Here is an 18,568-nt window from a genome sequence, read left to right on the forward strand (position 1 = left end):
ATTCATAATATTAGCCAACATTTCTTGATCATGATATGCCAGGAGCTCTGCTGAGTGATTTTCCTGACATTTTTCAAAACAACCTTGTGCAGGGGCTGGCTCTGTGTTGTAGTGGTTAAGTTCAGCACTCTGCTTCAGTGTCCCGACATTCATAGGTTTGTTCCCGAATGTGAACTTACACCACTCGTCAGCCATGCTGTGGCGGCAACCCACATACAAAGTAGAGGAAGATTGGCACAGATGTTAGCTCAGAGCTAATTTTCCTCAAGCAAAAAAAAGAAGATTGGCACAGATGTTAGCTGAGGGCTAAGCTTCCTCAGCAAAAAAATAAAATAACTGTGTATAGGTAGTCATATTATGTCTCTGGTGACCTACCAGAAGGTTCCAGATCAGTCTGTCTGAAACCCGTGTTCTTGGCCGTTGTACTGTCCTGCCTCTCTCTCTCCCAGCTCCACTAACTAGAGCCAAAAGTGGTGGAGGAATTATAAGCTCCCCTCCATTGTACAAATCCCAAGTAGAGGCTTTGGGAACCCAGAATCCAAAGAAGATTCAACTCTTCCAAAATTGTAGTCCCAAACCTTAATTTCCAAGTCATCTCAGAGTGTTATTATGATGATGAATGAGAACACATTTGAACCTTTAAGTATTAGCTAAACAATATATATCATATTCTTGGAATAGGAAAAGGAAGATAACAGTTAATTCAATTTTTTGGGAAGATAGTGATGTGAAAAATGGCTGAGGCATATAACCAATGAGATCAGTGTATGAAGCACGGGGGGGAAAAAAACCTAGTTCAAAATTTGGAGTCAGAAAAATTCATTGGTAAAAAAACAAAAATCACTTATTAGCTGTGTTTCCTTGAGAAACTTACCTAACCTCTCTGAGTTTCCATTTCCTCCTTTATAAAAATGAAATAATAGCGAAACTCTACCTCACAAGGTTATTGAGGGTTATTTGAAATAATGCATGTGAAAAGGGTTTGTATATTTCAAAACGCAATACAAATATTAGATTACTATTAGTAGTCAAGCCTCTGGACTCCCAGTCCAGGGTTCCTTATAAGAGCTTTGTGCCTATTTATCTTAGTAAGGAAAAATTAAGCCCTGACTTTTTTAGGCTGAGGAGTATAAAGGTCAGCATCAGGAGATGCTGTACATCGGTGACCCAAAACAGCTTGGGGACAATAGACACCCCAAGGTTCTGCTCTGTGCTGAGTGATTGGGGTGACCCGCCCCATCATCTGCTGTGGTAGTTTGATGGCCCCATTCCCTCAGTGAAAGTAAGAGTTCCTGGCTGTGGCCCTTCCTAGAGGGAGGCCACTGTCATGACCAGCAGCCGGGCAGAGCCCTTCATGGACAGTTTTCCTGGAGAGGGAAAGAGAAAGCCATCCTCAGGCAGTGCAACGAGCAGGTGTAGTCCACACCACCAGAGAGACAGACTGAACTTCCCCACACTTGGCCTCTCATCTTCCCTTACTCTCTTAGCCCTTTCTCCCAAGTGTAAAATGTCCTGGTTCTGCCAAGAGCCTCTGGCCAATGATCCACTGCCCTTTGGAGCTGTACGGCCCCATCTACTTAGTCTGACATCTTTGCATCTTTGCCTGCAGAAGTAGCCATCCCAGCTACTTCTGCAGGCAAAACGGAAATCCTCAGCTCCAGCTTGAATTCTTAGCTGTCACTTCCCGCATCTCCTTCCTTCTTGGATTTCTTCAGCCCTGGTTATCAGATACCAGAGCAGACTGTCTTCATCAGCCTTGCACCACTCCAGGCAGGCAGGCAAGCAGAAGGACTGGTTTGGGGACTGCTGTTTACATCTGTTTATCCCTGTGTCTGATTCGCCTCCAGCTGTGTGTGGCAATGCCTGGCATTGCCCTTGGGGGCCTCTCCACGGAGGCTTGAGGTGGGTCAAGGGACCTGATTAGGTAGTAGGGGGTGGAGACAGCTATCGTGGTTCCAAAGTTGTAGAGCATGTCTTTCCGATGGCCTGGATTTTATTCCTTTGTTCCTTTGTCCCTCCCCTTTCACCCAGGTCTGCAGCCAAATCTTCTCCCCTTTCCACAGCAACAAAGCTCGCTCCTCCTCCCGCAGACGGGGCCTGGCCTGGCGTCCCAGGTAAACAACCACATTGTCCCTGTTTCCTCTAGGAATGTCTCAGCTCCTGACAGAGTTAAGCTCCCTGGTTTTGTCGGTACACTTACCCCTCTGGGAAGAGGGAAAAGCCAGGGTCTATTCCTGCTGGCACACAAGGACATTTAAGCCGCAGCCAGGGGAAGTGATCGGCCCAATGTGACTGAAGGAGCCAGAAGGAGAACCCAGAGATTCCAGCTCCCTGGCCAGCCTGCTCAGTACTGCGGCCACTCCACTCCAGCCCGATCAGGCCCTACCAGCACTCCTCTTAGAACCAGGGGTCAGCTGAGTTTCCAGGGATGCCAAGGTGGCCGCCAGCCCTGGCTGGGTGCTCTTAAGCCCCAAGGCAGAGACCAGAGTCCCATAGATCTCATGTCCCCAGACCACAAAGTCAGTGTCTCCCACCTCTGGGCCTCTCTTAAGATCTACTATCCGAGGCTGCATCCTGCAGTGGGCACGTGTGCAGGTCAGGAGCACTGAGGTCTGCCAGAGAGGCTGTTTGCAGAGCTGCGTGGTTCCCTGCACCACCTGATTGCCAATTAGAAAAAAAGACACCTCTTCCTCCAGCCGGATGCCGCCACATACCAGTGTGTCTGGCTTGGCCAGGGCAGCAGAAGCTGTGTGGTAGCTGCCACTCCTCCCCTCGTCTGGGTGCCCCGTGCAGTTAATGACCTTCACGGCTGCGCAAGATGGCTCTGCAGAGATGGATGTGCAGAAGAGTTGGGAATGACTGCAGAGATCCTAATGTCCCTTCTCTGTGCTAAGATCCCCATGGGTCAGGAAGGGCCAGGATTTTAGAGGGCTAGAGTACACTGAAGACACCTGGAAGGGGGGAGGGTGCCCTCTAGTGGCTAATAGAAATGGGGACGCCAGGATCGTAAGCTTTGTACTTCCTCCTGACTGCTCTCCTCAGAATCATCATAAACTTAGGTCTGGAACAGATGCTAGGGAATCCTCAAGTTCAACTCTCACATCTTATGTGATGAGAGCCGGGAGAGGCCAGAAGCAGGGAGGCTGTTGAGAAGGTGATTGAGATCCTCCTGGGCAGCGGTAAGCAGGGACCGGCTTAGGTTTGTGGCAATGGGAACAGAGAGGAGGGGATGAGTGAGGAGATGTTTCGGGAAGCTGGGACAATGCAGTTCAGCTCCTGATTGCATGTGAAGAGGGGAAGGAGACGGTCTAGCAAAGAACTCAGTAAGTATTTGTCAGATGAGAGAGCAAATGAATTAATGGAAAGGAAGGGGCTCAAAGAGGACTTAGGCTTTGTCCTGAGGGTCTGGTCTGTGCCACCCCCTCCCTGCAAACAGGATCAAACCCGTAACGGTTTCAAATCATTCTGTTCTAAAAGACCCTGTATCAGGGAAAAGAATCCTTAACTTCTCTCTGGTCCTTTTAGCTTCCTCCTCATAAGGATGCCCATCTGAATGGTAGACCTGAATGTTTTGGAAGGAAGAAGGAGTAAAGCTGACCCCAGTCTAGGAGAAGAGTAAACTGGGAAGAGAGAGAGGAGGATGGACTTAGGCCAAGGTATCCACATGGTCAGTGGCCCCTGTTCGGGACACAGTGTCTGGACCCCTAGGCCTGGCTCCCACTCCCACTTTGTGGAATGATAGATATCTTCACTTCTGACCCCAAATGGGCACAACGTGGGTTCCAGGTTTAAGGGTCCATTTTCCTATGAAAATAAACTAAAGAAAGAATATCTCCTGACAACTAGGAATGAGATCAAGATACATTCTGATAGCACTGGGATACCTTTGACTTTTTTTCAAAAGTGAAAAACACTCTCATGAAAGAAAATGGTGGTTTAGAAAGTAAAGTGACAGTCACAAGAGTTTGAAATGTTATGCAAATTCTATTAGTGCAGTGACTATCCGATGCCCTCTGTTATCTTCAGTTAATGCCTGTCGAACACCTCAGTTACTTTGCTTTGTGGAAAAGAACAGGCAAGGCCAACACCCTTTTCCCTGTCCCATTCTGAGATTTGGTTTTGGAATCTTTGTAAACAACCCAGGTTGCTCCTTTTATGGTGGAAAACTGAAAGAAGGAAGTCACCTGCTCAGAGTCAAACATTGAGTCATAGGCCAGAACCCAGAAAGGTCACTTCCCTTCCCCACATTCCTTCTGTTTCTACCCCAGCTATTCTAGCTATTTACTAACCCTTCACAGAAGCTCCAATTTCCACTTTCAGCCCACTGAAAAAATAGGAATCAGATGTCCCCAGGGATCTGTCATCCTCTGAGTGGGCCTGTTAGTACAAAATATCAGAAAAATGCCATCTGATCTGTTGACTATTTGTGGATCTGCTTGGCGTATACTCCCTCTTAGGCAGTTGGGCGCCCCGGGCTGCCAGGATCTTCTTTAGAACCCCACCTGGAAGCGTCCCAGCATCTCCCAGTGCCCAAGCATCTACCCAGCTCTGGAGGGGCTGATGAGCCCAGTGACCTGGAAGAGCTGGAGAAGTTTGCCAAGACCTTCAAGCAGAGGCGCATTAAGCTGGGCTTCACACAGGTTTGTTTAGGGGGAGGAGATGGAAGAAATCAGGTTGAGTGAGTGGAGACTGGTCTTCCCAAGTGCGGGTTTCAAGACCAACCTGAGGCTCTATGTTTGGGGCAAGCCCATTGTGTCCCTCTGTTCCCTGAGAATAGGGCACAGTCACCATTGGTGGGGGAACTGAAGACACTGCTGGTGGAGGGGAGAGGAATGAGGGCCAGGCTAGAAGCTAGGCACATAGGCAAGGCCCACTCAAAGTCTAGGGAGAGAAGTAGACCAATTCTCCATCTTAGAGGGAAAAACCCGGAAAGGGGCGAGGTGATGGGTGAGTGCTTGAAGGTTCGCTGGGTGCATGATAGGTGCTAGGATGGTAGGGGGTGCAGACGAAGAAGAGAAGGAGCCTGTCTCTCAAGTTCCTCCCTTTGAATCCCCACATGCAGGGAGACGTGGGGCTGGCAATGGGAAAGCTTTATGGCAACGACTTCAGCCAGACCACCATCTCGCGGTTTGAGGCCCTCAATCTGAGCTTCAAGAACATGTGCAAGCTGAAGCCACTGCTGGAGAAGTGGCTGAACGATGCAGGTAGGCCTCAGGGACAGAGGACAGCTGGTGCCCTAGAGGATTCTGCAGGGAAGGGGCTAGTGACTTGTCTGTGTTGGGGCTGTAGGCAGTTGATACGTAACACCCCTTTCTTCTCCTCCTGAGTCTGGAACCAACTGAGAAATGAGGCCCAGGAGACAGGCAAGTGGAAATGAAAATGTCAGCTTCGTTACTCATAAAGCCCTTTGGAAGACATGGCTTTAGGTCTCTGGCCATGAAGACTTGTCCCCTTTCCATTCCCTGCCCCAGACCCACCCAGCCTAGACCTCAGGACAGCTCACGAGAGACGAAGTTTGGGTCTGCAGGGGAAACACACTTACCGAGACTGCAGTCTGGATGAGGTCTAGGTCGGGGGACAGGAAAGTGGGTTCTCATGGCTGGGAGGGGGAGGCGACAGGCACCACACAAGATCTCTGCCTGGCTAATTCTTGAGTAGGTTTTCAGGGGGCAGGGAGTTACTGTGAACTAGACTGGTCAGGAAAGCCTTACAGCAGGAGAGGGGTTTGCAGGAGATTCAGTCACACGTGGTGGTCAGGGAGGCCTCCCAGGAGGTCAAGGGTGTAAGCCGAGGGCAAAGTGTTTAGCATACTGAATAGAAGAGTTGGTGTCAGGGAATAGCATGAGACAGTTTCTCAACCATCAATATCTTGGGCCAGTAATTCTTTGTTGTGGGAGGCTGTCCTGTGAATTGTAGGGTATTTAGATGTAGCAGCATCCTTGGTCTCCTCCCACTAGATGCCGGTAGCACCTGCCCCCCATTGAGACATGCAAAAATGTCTCCAGATATTGCCAAATGTCCCCTGGGGGAGTGATGGTGGTGCAAAATCGCTCCCGGTTGAGAGCACCTGGTCTAGGTAGACAGGGAAGGAGCAGAGCCAGTGCCAAGGCTGGGACCTATGAAATAGATACGTGTAGATTAGTGGTTACTGTGGAGAAGGAGGAAGGGGTGGGGTGGGCAGCCACGGGTGTTACCCTCTCGGAAGTCCCCCTGACAGGCCGTCCCTTGGGCTACTTTTACTGCAGCACTGAAGTGAGAAATATGATCAGAGGGTCTTAGGGTCTTTGGGCAAGGACCTTATAGATCATTTCTAGTGTGATGCCCCAGCTAACACCTGAATCCTTCCTGAGGGACATCCCTGCCTATCGATCTTACAGCCTCAGCTCTAACACACTAAAAAGAAAATGGCGTCAACACCAACATTCTGCCACCAAGTGCCATTGCTTTTAGTTCAAAACGCCAATTCACATGTTACTTGGTATTCACGTCCAGGCATACTCGTAAAAGACAGACTCACAAATGTGACTTGTAGGAGCTCTGCCTGCACCCACTCACACCTACACATGGCGCTGATGTTGGCGTCCCTGAACCATGACCGCAAACACTGCAGGCACTGCTCTGGGAGTCATGGAAGACCTTTGCCCAGAGCAACGAAGAGAAGCAAGATTCTTGATCTCTTCTGGCTCTCCTGCTGGGGGGAGGGGGCTGGTCCTGAAAATGCCACTGCAGAACCCACCAAGAAGGTCATTGGACCTCGAGTCCGTTACAACAGGGCCTGAACCAGCCATGTGTTCCCTTCTCTGAGCCTCCTCTGCTCTTTCACCTCCCGACAGAATCCTCTCCGTCAGACCCCTCCATGAGCACTCCCAGCTCTTACCCCACCCTCAGCGAAGTGTTCGGTAGGAAGAGGAAGAAACGGACCAGCATCGAGACCAACATCCGCCTGACTCTAGAGAAGAGATTTCAAGATGTGAGTGGCCTCTTCAGGGGGGAAGCGGGTGGGCCAACTTCCACAGCTGCATGAGCAGGCTCACACAGACCCCTGGACACCAACCCCTCACCACCATATACCTGCCCTGGGAAAGGGTTAGAAAGCAAAGATACACTCCATCCCCAGGTGTTCGAGGCTGCCCTTCATCTCAGGTTCCAGGAACTTTTCCTCCACTGACCCTTCTTGCCATGACATCTATTTGGGGCCCATTGTCTCTCTCACTGGGAGATTTAAAGAATGGGAGATAGGGTCCCAGAAGAGGGTGTATCTATGTATCCAGTTGAGGTAAGGGGAGCAAAGCCAGGGCATTATATATAAATTCTTTATTTTCTATAAATTGTTTTGTATTTTTCAAATTATGAATGTAATAAAGCCTCATTGTAAATAATTAGAAAAATGCACAATGTAGAAAAAAAAATCCACCATCAAATGCCGTCTACGTGTATTTCCTTTTCCACACACATTTAAATACCTGTGACCATACTATATACATACATTTTTTGGAACTTATAGCAAAAGCATATTCTTGAGCCAGTATGTGGAAGCTAATAATACCAGCTATGTGTTCCGTGGGAGATGGGGGAGAGAAGAGGGGAAAACAGGTGTGGTCTAAACAGCTACTAATCAGGATCCCTTAGGTACCAGCCTCCAGAGCCTCCATCCACACCACACAGGTCCATCCTCCAGGCCTCCAGGACTGCCGCCCCTCCAGCAGATTCTCCACTGCATCTGGCTCAAGGATTTGTGGCTGCATTCTCCTGGCAGGATGACAAGAGCTAGGCTTTTCATTCTGATTAGGTTTCTCAGAGCACAAGAGTAAGGAGGGAGGAAAAGGGGCTGAGATCAAAGATTGGGTGTGGGGAGGGGTCAGAAGAAGACAGTGATCGATAGATACATATAATCTCCACAGTCTTGATGGGTCCATGAGTTTTAGCTTTATGATTTCCTATTTTGAGGTAGGACAGGCAGCAATGACACAGGAGAAGGATATCATCAGGTTAGAAAGAAAGAACACAGAGGGGAGCACAGCTTCTGGGGATTCTTCCTGCCCCACATAACTCATCAATGGACCCCTCTTTCCAGAACTTTTCCTGAAGGAAGGAGTGACAGAAAAGAACCTACATTTATAAAGCCTGTACTCAGTGTCAGGCCTGTGCTTGGCACTTCACACACATTTTCTCATTCAATCCTCACAATAATCCTATATGGTAGGCATTATTATTCTCATTTCATAGATGATAAGACTGAGGCTCAGAGAGGTTAAGAAAGTTTCCTAAAACACACAGTAAGTGATAAAGCCTATATTCTGTTCTAGGTCTGCTTCTAAAGCTTTTGATGCATCTATTGTTCTATCCTGCTTCTCTGGAACATCTGTCCCCCATCCCCGATTCTTGACCCTATTCCTTTCTCCTCCTGACAGCCCTCTATCTCTTTGGTCTCTGTAGAACCCCAAACCCAGCTCAGAGGAGATCTCCATGATTGCAGAGCAGTTGTCCATGGAGAAGGAGGTGGTGAGGGTCTGGTTCTGCAACCGACGCCAAAAGGAGAAGCGAATCAACTGCCCTATGGCCACACCCATCAAATCGCCCATTTACAATTCCCGACTGGTGAGTGGCCGGGAACCAAGTTGCCTGCCAAGCACTGGGGAAGATGATGCCTGGAAGGCAAAGAGTCTTCTTCATTCTGGGGAATATGGGGCTTGGAAGTTTAGGGAGGCATACAATAAATAAGCAAATAGATGCTTATATTAAATATCTAAAGAAAAATCAAGAAGGCTAAGGGGATAGAAAGTGATAGTGGGGAGATGCTTTTTTGATAGAGAGGTCAGAGAGGACCTCTCTGATAAGGTGACATTTGAACAGAGACCTCAGTGTTGAAAGGGAATGAAATATCTGGGGGAAAGAGTGTTCCAGGCAGAGGGACCAGCAAGTGAAAAGACCTGGCATGTTTGTGGAACAGCAAGGAGGCCAGTGTAAGCTGGGCCAGAGCCAGGAAGGAGGCAAGAAGTTGGAGATGAAGTCAGAGGAGTAGCAGGGAGCAGACCGCCCAAGGTCTTGGGGGCCGTTGAAAGGACCCTGACTTTTAGTTGGTGTGAAATAAGAAGCTGCTGGAGAGCTCTCAGCAGAGAAGCCTGAGCTGGCTGACATGGCTGCTGTGTGGAGAACAATCTGTGTGGAAGCAGGAGACGAGCCTGGAGCATTACAAAAATCAGGCTGAGAGCAGTGGAGGCTTGGGCTGGGGCGATAGCCATGGTGGTGAGAAGAAGTGGTTGGATTCTGAATATACTTCGACCATGGAGCCAACAAGTTGTGCTGATAGCTCAGATACAGAGTATGAGAAATGAGGCAAAGAGGACTTCAAAGGTTTTGGCCTGGGCAACTGATTAGAAAGTGCTGCCATTTTTTTGAGATGATGAGCCTGCAGGAGGAAGAGGTTTGAGGGGGAAAACTAAAAATTTGGAGCTGGTCGTATTAAGCTAGACACCTCTCCTGGGCATCTGAGAGGAAGTAGCAGGTAGACAGTTATATCTATGGTTCTGGCATTCAGGGGAGAAGTCAGGGCTGGGAATAATTTGCAGTTTAGGCAGCCTTGGAAGTTGGGAGAATAGGAAATATCTTCTACATCCAGGAGAGAGATAGTGCCTGGTAGGCAGGCATGGGAGGGTTCTTCTCCATCCCTGGGGATGATGATGGTTGGAAAGTTAAGGTAGTTGGGGATAATGGTGTTGTCCTCTAGTCTTTCAGCACTCAAGGATGGGTGAGATTCAGCCTTGTCCAGGGTGGGACATAGTTGTTTAATAAAAACTACACCATTGTTCATACTTTCACCAAACATTTGACTATCAACTCTATATTGGTCTTTGTGTGGAGTGCTGGGCATACACAAATAAATAATATTTGTCCCCTGTCCCAGAGGACCTCACTGCCTAGCAGAGGGGATAGACAAATAAACAAATGATAAACAACATGACAATTTCTCTAGGAGAACTTTGGAGTAGCAGCTAACAAAGCCTTGGGAGGTGGTAGTTAGGGAAAGCTTCCCCAAGGAGATAATTAGTACCTGAGCTGAGTCTAAAAGGACAGGAAGGAGTGATGAGGCAAATAAGTGGGAGGTGGCGTTCTCACAAGGGGAAAGGATGAGAACAGTGGTATGCAGCAGGGAGAATATATGGCACATTCATGAAACCGCAGGTGGTTCCGCGTGGAGGAATGCTGGAAGAAGAGGCTGGATAGATCAGCAAAGGCAGGACTGAGGGGACTATGTGCAATGCTAAGGAGCTTGAAGTCTTGGAGGAGTCATTGAAGGACGTTAAACAGAGCACTGGCCTGCTCAGATTTGCTTTTCAGAATGATGGCTCTGACTGCAGTATAAAGTGTGTCTTCAGAATCACAAGATTCATTGTAGGGAGACCAGTTGGACATGACTGTGGTTATTCCAGTAGAGGAATAATGAGGGCTGAGGCAGAGCCACGTGGTAAGAATGAGGGCGATGGGAGAGATTCAGGAGATAATTAGAAGGTAGAATTATTAGGTCTTGGTTAATACACTGGCAATCGGGTGGGGGCAGGGAGAGCAATGAAGGAGAGAGAATACTCTGGGATGACTCTCAGCATTCAGGCTGGGCTGATTGGGTAGATGGTGGTGCTGTTGATGGGAAAGCAAACACAGGTGGAGGAACTGGTTTGGGAGTAGGAAAAAGTGATGATTTCTGTTCTTTACATCATTATGATGTACGGTGAGGCCTAGGGGAAACCCACGTGGGAATGTCCCTGGGCACTTGGAATGATGGGCCTGGAGGTCAGGAGGGAAGGCCAGCATAGAGATATGGATTGGGAGTCATAAGCATACTGGTGGGCGTTGCAATCCTGGGTGATGAGGAGCTCACCTATGGAGTTTGCAGGGGGGAAGCAAAGAGGAAAGTCCAGGGCTCAACACTGGGCAACACCAGCATTTTAAGGATGGGCAAAAGAAGAGGATCAAGGGAAGAAACTGAGAAGTAGGAGCCAGAAAAGGCAAGAAATTGCAGTGAAGTAGATGCGAGGGGTGAAGTAGAGGTCAGGAGCCTCGTGGGAGTGCTATTGGGACACAGACGAAAGACACCCAAATTAGAATGGGGTCTGGGAGGGCTGATCCCCTAATTTGTTTGAAGAATAGATTCAGAGCTAGCCAGAAGGACAGCATAGCAGACAGAAGAAACGATCTGTGAGAAGGCATGGAATTATAACACAACGTGATGCATTTGGGAAAGCACAAGCATTTCAATCTGGCTGCAGCCAAGGGTTGGGACTAAGGCAGAGAGTTTAATGAGGGCCAGATTATGATAGGTCGTGGATGCTAAATTATCCTCAAAGCTATGAGGAACCATTGAAAATTTTAAGTTGGAGGCAACATGATATTCAATCATCATTCCTTTCTTAGATATTTATTGGGCACCCACTATACGTTTGGCACTGGGATACAGTGGTGTACAGGATACATGTGATCCCTTGCTTACAGTCCAGGAGGGAAAATAGACATTAAACTAATGTTATTTGTGATGAAGTCTCCAGAGAAGATGTACAGGTATTTGAGGGACCTGACCTAGTCCAGGGGGTCAGGGGCTTCTCTGAAGAATGATGCTTGAACTGACAGTAGAAGACATTAATGGGGAATAGTCTGAGTTGGGTAATGCAGGGAGGATAGAGTTTAGGGAAGAACATTCTAGGCAGAGGAAACAGTTTACACAAAGAGCCTGAGGCTAGGGTGGGTGGGAGAGGAAGCAGAGAGGCTGGAAATGAGCTGGACCCCAGGGAGAGAGAGAGTGACTGAGGAGACTGGAGTAGTAGGTGGAGGCTAGATTAGTAGGGCGTTGTAGGCCGTGTTAAGGAAGTTGAACCATGTCCTAAGAGCCTTGCAATCTTTAAAGATGCTGCTTAGCTTAGAGTACATGGGAAGTAGGTTGCCGCTTGGGTTCAACCCCAACCCAAGACATCAACTTGGAGAAGAGTGGTGGGAGGCATGGAGGAGCCTGGAAGGAGCCTCATTCATTCTCATCATTCATTCAACACATATTTGCTGAGCACCTGCAAAGTTCCAGGGACTGTGGTAGACACTGCGGATAGAGTAGTGAGCCACACAGGTGTCGTCCTGCCCTCACGAAGTCTAACAGCCTAGTCGGGGAGGAAGACATTAAATAAATAATTATATTAATACTTGTGGTGTCATGGAGAAAGAGAACAGAGAAAAATGTTTTGATCCTATCTTCTCCTCAGGTCTCACTGGGACAGTCTCTTTGGGACCAGGACATGGTTTCTTCTTCTGATATGAAATGATCTCCAAGATATACAGTTAAGCAAAGAAAAAAAAAAAACAAAACTGCCAAGGTGGTGCATACCAATGTCAGCAGAATGCTACTATTTATACAAAAAATTAAAAAGGGGGCACCATATATATGTCTGCTTGTGTATGCACAGCCTGTCTCCAGAAGGAAATGGAAGAAGCTGGTCATAATGACTAAATACATTTATTTAAAAACAACAACAAATTCTTGGGTGTGGCAGCAGGAAGGGAGGAGGAGCAGAGAGAGGGAGATTATTGATAACATCTCTTACCACACTGCCCTACACCTGGCTCCACCCTTCATGGGCCTGCAGCCTACTGAGGAGGCTCATTGTAAAAGGACAGGTACATGAACGCGGCCGAAGCCCCTGCTCATTAATTTGGAGATGAGTACATGCCGCATCCTGTTGGGATGGGATGTTCCAAACTGGGGAGGAGAGGAATAGCAAATCACAGCTCCCTGAGCAGAACTTCTTTCAATGTTCTTTGAAAACATTGATCAGAGCTTCCTCTGTCAGCATGAGAAGAATAAGAGAGAGGGAAAGTATGCAGATTTCAGGTCAAATGATGAGGTGAACAGTGTCTAGAGACACACAGCAGTTGACAGCTTCTTTCAGGAAGGAAGGAAACGAACATTTAACAAGCCAGCACTCTGTGCTGGGCACTGAGTTGGAAGCATTATGGACATTATCTCATTAAGTCTTAATTAAAAGAAAATATAAGGGAGGTATTACTGCTATTTTAAGGATAAGAAATGAGTTAGGTAACTTGCCCAAAGTCTCATAGATAGTGATGGAGCCAGGTCTCACCCCCAGATCTGCCAGGCTACAAAGTCCATTCTTTGTGTTACATCTTGTTCTAGGTTGTTCTAGGATAGTGACGCTGAGGGGAGATTCCTGAACTCTGTGGGAGGTTAAACCAGATTATCTCAGGTCCCTTCCAAATCTCAGAGTTCATGATGCTGTGAGGTCTCCAGGGCAAAACGAAAAGCTTCAGAGACTGAAGTTCAGCTTCTCTGGTCGTCTCAAGAGTCGATGGTCCACTCATGCATGAGGATGGGACGCCTGAAACAGGGTCGGTAGGGCCAAGCACTCTGCTGCCCTGAGCAAAAGCAGGAGGCTTTTAGGAATGAAGAAATAGGGACTGGAAAATAGGCAGCCAAGTGGCAGTGTCTGCCACAGCAGGATCCAAGTGGAGTGTCCTTCTCATAGCCAGAGCACTCAAGCACGGCACCTTCAACCTGGCAATGCCAAAGAAACCTTGCCAGGGATGTACGACAGGGAAGGCAGGGCCTGGTGTCAGCAGCAGGGAGCTGTGGGAGCAGGGCAGAGCTACAGCTGGATGGTCCAGCAGGGTGGTCCAGAGGCCTTCCTGTGAAATGGGGGATGGAGTATAGATTTGGGATTAGGAAATCTTGAAGGAAGCTGAGCCTTGGTCTCTGAAGAGTCTGGGACCCAGCATCCTGGGAGAATCACCCAAGGTTGGAGAAGGGAGTGGAAATGGACATTTACAAGCTTCTGTTGCCTTTCAGGTCTCTCCGTCTGGGTCTCTGGGCCCCCTCTCTGTCCCTCCCATCCACAGCACTATGCCTGGAACAGGTGAGCTTTAAAATGAGGTTTCTGAATAACATCACAATTCCTTTAAATAGTGGAATATTAGGACTGAAGATACCTACCTAAGTCAGCATTCCCTAACTGTATCTCAAAGGATATTAAAATCTGTGCTAGGAGAAAAAAACTTCCGTGATCTGTCCAGTAAGTTTGGGAAATGCTGAATAAGCAAAGTTTAAACCAGTGTTTGTTTTTTATTTTGTTTTAATTGTAGCACTTCTCAGCACCGAAGTACATTATATGTTCCTAAATGAGCTGTATGGAAGGCAGGATGTTCCAAAATAATTTTCTACAGAACTCAGCTTTTCAAAAAGTACCTACAGCATTTCAAAGAACTAGATAGGTGACCATCGGTCTGGATATGCCTAGACAATCCCAGTGTCTGCCTCTTGTCCAGACATAATTATCAATAGCACTCCCTTCCACTCTTCAAAGTATCTTAGCTTGGATGGTAAAATATGTCACCTTATCCATTGAATGCTGTGTAGGAAACTCAAACGTAAGAATTCAGTTTAATCCAAATCTGCCGTTTTTCAGAGGTCAAAAATGAGTTTCAGGGAAGTGAGGCAAGTTACCACAGGCCACAAAGCTACTTAGTGAACGGCTGGGGACTGAGTCTCAGATCTCCTCACTCCTGGCTGTGCTCTGTCTAGAAGACCATGTATATTTTCCTTGTAGAGATGGGAGCACTAGAGAGGCTGGCAATCTTTAGTTATGCTCTCCGGTTCTCTTTTCCTCCCCAAGCACTTTTCTTTCTTTCCTCTTCTCTTCCTTTCCAAAGCTTCTTGTTCTTTTTCCTGTCCCGCCTGTTGGTCTGGGCTGCATATGCCCAGCCCAGGGTGTGTCCCATAGTAGGATGATTTTGGCATCTGTCCTTTTTGCATTTGGCAAGTGTTGGACTTGCAGAACCAGCCATGCCCCTCTCCAAGGCCTGGGCTGAGGAAAGCATTTATGATGAGGGCCCCTCTGGGGCTGGGCATTGATGCTAACATGGTAGGAGGTGGATGATGAGTGGGAGTAGGGAGATAGTGAGATCCTTGGGGGATACAAGTCTGAAGGGCCATGTCATGAGGTCCCAGGACCCAGCTGCATTATTTTCCCCTTGTTTTTGCTTCTCTTCATCCTCAGCAACGTCATCCTGTTCCCCTGGGAACAACAGCAGCCCTTCGTCTCCTGGCTCAGGACTCCACGCCAGCAGCCCCACTGCATCTCAAAATAACTCCAAAGCAACAGTGAACTCCTCCTCCAGTTTTAACTCTTCAGGGTAAGATGGAGGGCAGAGTACAGCAATGTCCCAGAAGGGTGAAGGGGCATGGGAGAAGCTGTGTCTGGGTCAATACCTTGGGAAAGAAAGCTTGTCACTGGGTTGGAAAAGAGGAATGAGTTGACAGGGAGGGGACAGACAGAGAGCCAGACTGGACTTTATCCCTAGGGAGTGGGCTTTAAAAGAGAAGCTTCAGCCAGTGAGCAGTCCTGGCAAGGAGCTGATGTCAACAAAGCCAAAATTTCCGTCCTCACTTCGAGGATGGAAATTTCCATACACTCCTGTCAGAAAGGGCCAGGTCCTTCCCTGGACTTAGGAGTGCTCCACTTCATGCCAGCAACCCCATTCTCGGGTGTTGTGATGTGAGCCTGAGCTTTGAGTGTGGCTGGCACAGCGAGAGAGGGAAGTGAGGCTGCTCCCTATCCCACGCTCCCACCTGGGATGCAGTGGGAAAAGCAGCCTCTTGGGCCAAAGAATCTACTCTAAACAGTATTCTCAGAGCAGATGCCTTAGGAGATTCTTCCCTAATTCAGAGCAAAACAGAGATTTGAAAGTTAAGCAATAGATCAAAGCCCTGAGCTTGTAGAAAGAGATGAATCCACTTGTCCACTCAGCAAGGTAGCCAGCTCTTATTGGCCAATCATTGCACAGCCCAAAAAGTTGGAGCTCCGCAACCATCCCCACCAAAAAAAGAGAGAAAACAATATAGTGTACATTTTAAAAAGTTGTTTTGAGATATAATTCACATATCATAAAATTTACCATTTCAAAGTGTACAATTCAGTGGTTTTTAGTATATTCACAAGGTTTTGCAACCATCACCATGATCTAATTCCAGAACATTTTCTCACTCCAGAAGGAAATCTGTTAGCCCTCACTGCCCATTCCCATCTTCCCTCATCACATTAGCAGCTTCGTGATTGACTCGTTTCCTTCTTCCTTCCAGATCTTGGTACCGATGGAATCACCCTACCTACCTCCACTGAGACCAAAAAGTTTCTCCTATTCCACCTGGCCCTGTATTCCCCACTGGAAGGAAGGGAAGCACACCTTCTCTGTATGGAAAGATTACTTTCAGAAGAGTGGCAGAGAATCTCCACTATCAATGAACCCAAATTCTTGCCTTCTTCAAGAGCAAGGACCTCTGGAGATCCAAACTGTGATTGAACCATGTGCTGACTCCTAGAGCTCTTGAAATATGTACCCCTCCTAGGAGTTTACCTTTTTCCTCCTCCTTATCTGTGCCCTTATCCTCTAGTTCTAAATATTTTAGATGGCTTCACTGTGGCCGTAGTCTTTCAGAGAAAGGACTTCTTACTATGATTCTCCAACTCATCTGTGGGCTTCTGGGGACAGCCATTTGCTTGGCATGCCAAACAACCAGGAGAGGAGACAATGCTTTTGACTCTGAACTTAGCCGCAATCTCCGAACTGATTCAAAAATCTGTGAGAAGATTTGAATCTGATGTCTCCACTAAAGCCTTGATGGTTTTCTCTGTTCAGCAGAGTTTTCTGACTGAATCTTCATTTCACCCCATTTTCCTTTTAGCCCTGCTCCCTTTTCTAGAACCAAATCCATCGATGATTGCGTTCTCCAAGTTCCCTCCTCTTTACAGAAGGCTGAGCCACCGTCAGTCCCTGGGCACATTTCTTTACCCACAGGTGCTCTTCTGTCTGCTACGTCTGGCCAGAGTTCAGCAGTGCTTCCTCCTTCTCTCCTTCCCTGTGTTTCCCCTCATCTTGTCCTCTCTTCCTTCTCCTGGCTGCAGAAGGAAGCACACAAAAGCCAAAATGCAGCAATTATGCTGGCAAAATACCTGTATATAGCCCTTTCCTGTTTTTGCATTATGTTCTTCTCTCCTTCATGTGGAATTTTCCAGCAAAATGTTTAACTCAGGTGTGAACTTTGAGGACATCTCTGTAATATTTTATCTTCTTTTAAAAAAAAGAAAGGAAAAAATACCAAAGTGTGAAATACTGTGCTAGCTCCCACAGGAGTTCCCACGGGGGCTGGGAATCCTTGTTGACTTCTTGGGAACATTATCTCTAATCTCCTTCTTTGTGGGCCAGTGTGTAGAGATGTAACATGAAGCCATTCCAGAAATGGTAACTTTTTTTAAAAAAAGACTGCATATCCAAGGAAATGTTGAGATTCAAAGGAATCTGTTTCTAAATAAATTTGTATAGTGATGGTGTAAACTATTCCACTATTGATAAGAAGAGGTTGAGATTGCTGTTCTGTGTCTTTTGTTGTGAGGGGGTGTGAGTGCATATAATGAAATGAGATGGGGAAAATGTTTCAAATTGGTGCAGTAAGTCTATTACTCCCCAAACTGATCCTAAAGATGACATACCTTAATACAGGGCTCTGAAGAGTTCAGACTTCTTACTCTTTTTGATTAAACTACCTTGAGGGCAGAGTAGGCAAGAGATTGGCTCCTTTGGTAAGTGGGAGAATGGTAAATGTCTGAGGTCAAGTCATTCGGAGACTCAGGTGGAGGGTGAGGCCGACAGCTCATATCTCGGATATGATGAAGGTCAATCATTCACTATTCACAATGGAAAGCAATAGATATTTATGGCAAAGGATAATTCAATAATCAAATCTATTTGGCTTTGGAATGCACCGTGACTTTGGGTGAGGGGACTGAGGGGCAGGGAAGCTTTCCTTGTGTTTTTCTTAGGTTAATAAAAATTTAAGTAGTTATCATTCCTGAGGTAAACACTGACATGTGGGAAAGTGAGACCCTTCAAAAATGTAATGGCTGATGGGGAAAAACTAAAATTGGGATTAAACATTGGGTGCAAATAATAATATCCAAATGGGAAACCTATACATAAAAAATCAAGAGTTAACTGTCCCTGATGTTTGAATGGGGCTTATAGTAAGACTAATATTTCATTTATCAAGTAGGAGAAGGCCTCCTGGTAGTGGTAACATTCTCAAGAAAAGAACTAGTTGAAAGGGGCTACGTATGTAGCAGAGACAGCAAGAGGAGGCTTCAGCAGTGATTTAAGTAAATCAAGGCACTACTCTGCCCCCATGAGCCCATCTGTGCATCTCTCTGCCTACACGCACATGCCTGTGTGCACTCCTCCTTGTATACTCCTCGGTGCCAGAGCTTACCCTTTCCTGCTGCAGTCCTGGCTACCTTGACATCCTGCTCAGGTGAGTGCTGAAAGTTGATCTCCTGCACTGTCCAGGACTCTGGTTTTCATTTGTTGCCTTTTGTTTAAACACAATTTTTTTTAGAGCAGTTTTAGGTTTACAACAAAATTGAGAGGAAAGTACAGAGATTTCCTGGGTACCTCCTATCTCCACACATGCATAGCGTCCCCCATTATCAACATTCTCCACTAAAGTGGTACATTTGTTACCACTGAT

At 47.2% G+C, this 18,568-nt stretch overlaps 1 protein-coding gene across 1 annotated transcript in view; it reads left to right on the forward strand.

Moving 5' to 3' along the window:
• The window catches only part of POU2F3 (POU class 2 homeobox 3), a 72,242-nt gene extending 54,834 nt beyond the window's left edge, over nt 1-17,408 (forward strand). The window contains exons 6-13 of the mRNA XM_008513735.2: nt 2,032-2,114; nt 4,458-4,640; nt 5,063-5,204; nt 6,834-6,970; nt 8,437-8,598; nt 13,841-13,907; nt 15,048-15,183; nt 16,130-17,408. Coding sequence (XP_008511957.2) covers nt 2,032-2,114; nt 4,458-4,640; nt 5,063-5,204; nt 6,834-6,970; nt 8,437-8,598; nt 13,841-13,907; nt 15,048-15,183; nt 16,130-16,169 — 950 coding nt within the window. The 3' untranslated portion in view covers nt 16,170-17,408. The remainder of the gene's footprint in view (nt 1-2,031; nt 2,115-4,457; nt 4,641-5,062; nt 5,205-6,833; nt 6,971-8,436; nt 8,599-13,840; nt 13,908-15,047; nt 15,184-16,129) is intronic.
• Nucleotides 17,409-18,568: the final 1,160 nt, after the last annotated feature.

This window comes from Equus przewalskii, chromosome 6 (genome assembly GCF_037783145.1).
Source record: "Equus przewalskii isolate Varuska chromosome 6, EquPr2, whole genome shotgun sequence".
Taxonomy (NCBI): domain Eukaryota; kingdom Metazoa; phylum Chordata; class Mammalia; order Perissodactyla; family Equidae; genus Equus; species Equus przewalskii.